The 6,559-nt window shown below is 45.2% G+C and overlaps 1 protein-coding gene and 1 long non-coding RNA gene across 2 annotated transcripts; one reads left to right on the forward strand and one right to left on the reverse strand.

Annotated features, from left to right (window-relative positions):
- Positions 1 to 219: 219 nt before the first annotated feature.
- Positions 220 to 3,574, reverse strand: SEC61G (SEC61 translocon subunit gamma). Its single transcript, XM_062625420.1, has 4 exons — positions 3,451 to 3,574; positions 2,718 to 2,817; positions 1,439 to 1,541; positions 220 to 327 (listed from the first exon to the last, which is right to left on the reverse strand). Exons 2-4 carry the CDS (start codon positions 2,809 to 2,811, stop codon positions 318 to 320), a joined length of 207 nt encoding a protein of 68 aa, XP_062481404.1. The 5' UTR covers positions 2,812 to 2,817; positions 3,451 to 3,574; the 3' UTR covers positions 220 to 317.
- A 395-nt stretch (positions 3,575 to 3,969) lies between these two features.
- LOC134167183 (uncharacterized) lies at positions 3,970 to 5,357 on the forward strand. The gene is made up of 2 exons (XR_009966129.1): positions 3,970 to 5,043; positions 5,135 to 5,357. It is a non-coding gene; the product is annotated as an uncharacterized LOC134167183 (long non-coding RNA).
- The last annotated feature ends 1,202 nt before the right edge of the window (positions 5,358 to 6,559 follow it).

The raw sequence follows: 6,559 nt of genomic DNA on the forward strand, positions 1-6,559 counted from the left end.
TAAGCAACCTTGTCACAATGCAACGCTGACCCAGATTTGAGGGGGCGGTTGGACTAGAGATGTCCCAAGATTCCTTCCTACCCCTGTTATTCTAGTACAGTTTAAAAAAGTAGTAAAACCATCAAACCAAAGAAACACAAACAGTAGTACTGCAAAAAAAAGCATGTAATGTATACAGTTATGATCCCACAGACTTCAAAAAGAGGCATGACAAGAATGTTTGAAAACCCAAACTGAACTGGTTTAATAGAAAACAAGTTAAAGCTGTGAAATCTTTGCAGCAAGTGTCACAACATCTTGTTCTTCATGGTAAATATTCAGCCGCCTCTGTTGAGAGAACAAAGTAATCAATTTCAACTAATCAAGTGTGATCCAGTAATCCACCTGAAGTCTGATTCATCCTCCCACCACTGCCCTGTTTAGGACAAACATTACTACAGTTATAGCTTATCTCTTATTTTCAGACACTTCCTCTCGCCTACAGGACCACTCTTAAAGGTATAAAGCAAGCCACAAGTCACAGAATAGTACTTAACCTGTTCCAGTGCTAGAAATGGGATGACATCAGCTCTGGAGAATGAAGATTTTAGTGTGAGGCATTCCTGCCCATGGCAGGGGGTGGAACTAGATGATCTTAAGGTTCTTTCCAACCCAAACCATTCTATGATAATTGGCAGGGTTAATATGTCAGTACCACAGCTTCTGGTCAACTTGAGGGTTAATTTTTTCATGCTGCAACGTTCATTCCAAAAGGTATTTCACAAAATGCAGTTACATGTAAAACCAGGCTTTAAACATATATAGCACTCAGTAATGAGAGGACTCAGAAGCTGAGGAAGGCTGAGGGAACTGGGTTTGTTCAGCCTTGAGTAAAGAAGGCTCAGGGGAGACCTTACCACCGTGTTCCAGTATTTCAAAGGTGGCTAAAAAGAAGATGGAGACTCCCTTTTTACAAGGAATCATGTGGAAAAGAGGAGGAATGGTGGGCACAAGTTACTCCTGGAGACATTCCGGCTGGATACAAAAGGAAAATTTTTCACTATGATAACAGCCATTGGAATAATCTCTCCAGGGAACTGGTAGATTCCCCAGCGCTGGACACTTTTAAGACTGGGCTGGACAGGGTGCCAGGACATCTAGTCTAGGTCATGCTTTGACAAGAAAGGTTGGATCAGATGATCCTTCAGGTCCCTCCAACCTGGGTATCTATGATTCTATTAATATTTTGCAGCATCCTACATTAAGAACCGACTTCCTGATCCAGTCCTTGGAATCAAGTAATACCCACCATATTACACTAACATGTGAAATGCACATATACTAAAGTAACATGGATCCTGCAGGGCTCACGAGCATCCTGTGTTTAAAACTGAACAGGTAAAAATGAATGCAAAATGTAGTGAAACTGAAATATGTAAGTACGACCATATTTACTTACACAATGATATTGTTGATGGGGATGTGGATCAGTTTGACAAAGAAACCAATAAATCCCATTATCGCAAAGCCTATTGCTGTTGCCATGGCAATCTTCTGGAACTCTGCAAAAAAAAAAAACAAAAACTTTAGTATAGGACACCTTGTGTGTGGCACACTGGAGGAGATGTGCACTACAGTGACCAAAGGAGAGAGATCTCTTTATCAAACAGTAATGTGACAGAGGAAGCAGGTCAAACTGTATGACACTGAGAAACAAATCCACTTTTTCATTAGATAGAGGAGTTTTAAGGGGGAAGGTGCTGCTTTGGTGAAGCATGCTTTTGGTGAAGCATGGCCAATCTCAGCATTCATTCAGTAATATGCAGAATCAGGAATACCCACAGTCTGTAACAATTCATGGCACATTTATTCCATTATCTTCCCTTTGTATCTCTGCAAATAATCCTCAATACAGCATCAAACATGGAAAAGCTGATTTATGCCTGCCACAGGAAGAAAGCATCTTATGTCCTCACAAAAACTGAGTACTTAAGTGATATTCTCAGTTACTTTAAGGCAGCAGCCATGAAGTGGACTAAGGTCAACAGCCCCTCACAACCCACCCTGCCAGTCTGACAGTGAACAAAGTTCCTCACTGATCTCAAAAGATGTCATGTGAATAAAGCACCTTAACTACTACCACTAGGGACAACCTGCTACAGCTAATTCTAGTTACAGGTTCTGTGAAGCCTTTGAGAAAGTCCCAAAACTTTCTCTGCTGTACTTCCAGCAACAAAGTTCTTCCTGTCCCAGTCAGGCAGTCACTGACAACTGTGAAGGGCTGAATGGACAACTGCAGAAAGTAACCCTAGTTCCTTTTCAGGCTCCTAAAATGAAGTGTTTGCTTATTTAACAAGCAGTTTTCTCCACAATTTCCCCCAAGTTGAATGCAGTCAAACTTGTTAAAGTGCACACCACCTTCTTCCCAGATCAGTTTACCTAATACATAAGAATTACCACTTGCCTGTCTCAAAATGGCTTATTTCAGCTACTTGGCCTATTTCATACAATGAGATTTAGTACTGCTCACGCACCTTCGTACACACCAGAAAAGAACACAATCAAGCTTATTATATCCAGAACCACAAACTTGTTAACTTTTGGACAACTGCTCAAGTTTAAATCTCATCCTGAGAAACATTCACAACAAATGAATCAACAGAAGTGACATTTGGAAAGATACATAATAAGATTTAAAGTGAAATAAGGATTGCGTTCCGGTTTATTGTGTGCTTTACCTTTCCTGTCAGGCTTGGTGCATCTTTTAACAAGTCGTATGGAGTCTTTTACAAACTGACGGCTGGGTTCCACGAATTGCATTACCTGATCCATGATTACCTGCCAAGATGAATGGATTTAATTGGTGGAGCCATGAAAGGAGGATTTTTTAGTTACAGGAATAGAAAAAGCAGTTACCAATTAAATCTGTAAGGTAATTTAAAATGTCGTACTGCAACCTAACCAGGCATTAAAAGGTACTTCCATTTTGCCGAAAATACACTGTATCAACACGAGGGCCTACTATTGCCTTTAAAAATCACGAAAAATGATGCTTTTCGGCACTGAAGAGGCAACAGCTCCATCCCAGTTTGCTTTCAGCTTACGCCCTACACTGCGCCTCTGAGAACATACGGCAGGCGTCTAAATGGAAAACGGCCACCCGCCTCAAGAACCCCCCCAGGCCAAAACCTGCTGCCGGCGGGCTGGTGAGCAGCGAGGGCAGTACCGCGGTCCAACCCCATCCTTAAAGCGAGCATCTGCCGGCCTTGCCCACCCCGAGCAGGACACCAGACAGACCGGCTGCCCCCGGGTCCCTTCGATCGGGCTCTCTCACGTCTCCCCTCCCCAGCACCGCGGCCGGGCCATCTACACCAGCCCCCCCGCACCGTGACAGCCTCAGCCCCCCGGGACAGGGCTGGATGGAAGCAGGGGGCTCACAACCCGTCCCGGTGCCATCCCCACCGCCCTTACCGCTGCCAGGCCAAGGCCACGTCGCACGAACGGCGGAGCGCCGTGACGCCACGACGCCCGACGTGCGCGTAGCCGCGCCTTTTCCCGGCGGCCCGCGCTGCTGGAGGCGGATCGGGGCTGTTTTGAGGAGAAAAAGGCGGATTTCTGATCAAGCGGTGCTTGTTTGTGGGGTTTTTTGTTCTTTCCGGTTCCTGGGATTGCTTCCCTGCCCTTGGTCGCATCACCGGCTCCGAGGGGTTAAGGCCATGCGGGGGTGCGGTGGGGCTGTGCTGTTGGAGCCGGCTGTCCTGTGTCTGGGCGGCGCGGCTGGGGACGTTTGGCGGTGGATGCGCTTTTCAGAGCGCTTGTAGCCGTACGGTCCGGGAGCCTTGTAGCGGGGAATAAAGAGGAGGTGGTACCGGTATAGCTGTAACAAGTGTTGGTTGATAAAGGAGCAGGCTACCCAGTCCCGGAAAGTGTTTATGCACCGTGTAGATGAGGTCCTCAGTGACGTGGGTTAGTGGTGGCCTTGGCAGTGCTGGGGAAGGGTTGGACTCGATGAGCTTAGAGGTCTTTTCCTACCTGTTTGATTCTAAAGGGGGAAAAACAACATTAAAAGCTTGTTCAGGCTGCTGTTGCCCTCGAGTCAGACATCTGTTGATCGATAGGAATGCTGAAGCCGGTGTGAACTACAGGAGTTCATCGCCTTTGAAAGCATCGGCTCCTGTGGCTGTTCTGTATAGAGCGGCGTGCGGAGCAGCACTTGCAAATGGGAAAGCTTTTAACGTTCCAGCGGCACAGGGGTAATGTAGAACACTTCCTTGCGTGAGGGGGTAAAAGAGGCTCTTGCTGCATGAAGTGGTTCCTTCCTTGCTGTTTTTGAAAGGAAAATCACATCATGTAACAGGTAAAGGACAAACAAAGGTGACATTTATTGATGTTTAAGTTGCTTTTGACATTATTCGTTTCAGCGTAGAATTCTGTTCCTAGTTGGCTGATGCCTTTTGAGTGCCTACTGAGTAGCCAAAGCTTACTGATTATTCAGTCAGGCTGTGAGGCTTCTGCCGCCAGATGAAGCAAATACTTTGCCGAGCTCAGCTCACTGTTGGATTTAAGTGTGCACAAAATACTTTCTGAGCTTTTTTGCTGACAGCCTGCATGACAGATAAAGTACCAGTGCATGACAGCAGGGGGTTGTTGGATATTCCACAGATGTTTTTAGCAGCTGCTTTCCTTGTCTTTGCCCACAGGGCAGGTCCTGTAGTATTATTGATCTCCTTCAACTGAGAGCTTTCTCTCTGGCTTTGAAGGGTTATTGGTGTAGGCTCCTCCAGAAGTTTTCTGCAAAGGCCTGGCTTTGAATTGAGTTTTGCTTTGAATCAGACCTCATGTAGCAGTCTGCCTCAGATGGGACCATAATACTGGTGGCCAATTTCTGCTGGACCTTTTCCATTGGCGTCAGTTAAGCCTCCCATGACAGATTCATGTATCGTTTGTGTCTTGTTTTGGAGGCTGGTCTGCAGTTTGCAAGGATGGGCAGTCTCAGCACTCAGAGAGAGGAAGATCCTTGAGGAAAGCAGCTGAGGTCCTGATAGCCATAGTGCACAGCATGTGGTAAGGCAAAGCAGCTTGCTGATCCTCTGCATGAGAAGTCGGTACATGGAGGTTGACTTTGATGCTGTTTTATTTGATTTTACCCCTTCAGTGTCACAGATAAATGCTGAAGACTTTACCAACAGAGGAAACTCACATTCCCAGCTGTGCTGCACAGCAAGCCTTGCTGTGAACCATCACTGCGATTTCCACAGCACTAGGTTCCTGAAACAAAATGGCAATTATTAGGGAAAAAAAAACTAAATAACCTGAAACAAGAAGGCACACATGTATGGAAATTCATGACAATAACTTCTGGTTGGATTAAGTTTTTTTTTTTTTTAAATAAAGCTTTGTTCCCTGCCAAATTTTCTATATTAAGTTGTTTTTCCTTGGGGGGAACAGTATGGAGAATCACAGAGCATTCTGCCTGCATTAACAGCATGGTTTTGTCATGGGTTCTCTGGGATGGGGCAGAAGGTGTCATCAGTCCTCAGTCTTGGCAGTCCCTTACTTTCCTATGATGAGTTCTCTTCCTTCCCTGCTAGGCTATGAGTGGACTTCAGCAGTTTAGGGGGGAGGGAGAGGCCTGTTTTGCGCACACAAAGCATTTGCTGTCTGTTCTTTCTAAAAGTATTTTCCTGTGGGTTTTGTTTCGGTTTTAGTGTCCTTGAACTAATACATTGTTCCTTAGACTTGGCCTTTGGGGCAGCTGTGTTATTTTACAAAGTTATTTACTTCTTCCGTGTATTTACAAAGTTATCTGCATTTACAGAAGATAAGAAAAAGTTTACATCTCCCAGGGATGTGTAGGGTTTTTTTTTCATTGAAAGTTAGACTAGATTTCTACTTCTTTATGGTTCTTACAAAGTTGGGAAAGAATGTGGTGTGCTTGTGCATGTAAATTTTCATGGCAGTTTTACAAGTCTGCATTTATGACAATATCTAAGCAGTAAATAGCCATTCTCTCAACAGAGAAAGGACTGTTGTCCTATACTGTAGTGTGCTAGTACTGAGCTGTTTCTGGATATTTGTTTTGCATAAACTGGAGCCACATCTTTTAGTTTGCTATTTGCTTATTTACACATTTCATTTTGTAGTTTGTTTCTTGTCCTTTGGAGGATGTGAAAAATAAGCATCTGCTTCTAACTATTAGCACGTTATACTGCTGTATGATACCCATCCCCCTGGATCCCATGCTTAGAAGGGGGAGTGAGGTAAATCTCTGCTTCAGCCTCTCTCATTCCATGCTGCTTGCCCCAGCACAGATCCTGCTGCAGCCTTTGAAGCATGGTGGGGTGACAGGAGCCAGTACTTGCAGCAAATGTGGTTGTCACATCAGCTGGAGATGAGAAAAGACACAATCTTCAGCATGAGAGGAGTTCACTTCTGTGTGCTGAGATGGCAGATGTGCAATCACTGAGTGGCGCAGGGACAGGCCTCCAAGCTTCCTTGTTTTCCTGTGGGAGGTAACCCCATTTTCCCTGCTTTGGCCCGTTTTCCAGCCCCAGGCAAATGAGAAGAGCTAGGTGCCTGC

The sequence above is a fragment of the Pezoporus occidentalis genome, unplaced genomic scaffold, assembly GCF_034315485.1.
Source record: "Pezoporus occidentalis ecotype Australia unplaced genomic scaffold, CSIRO_AGI_Poc_V1 ctg28, whole genome shotgun sequence".
NCBI lineage: Eukaryota > Metazoa > Chordata > Aves > Psittaciformes > Psittacidae > Pezoporus > Pezoporus occidentalis.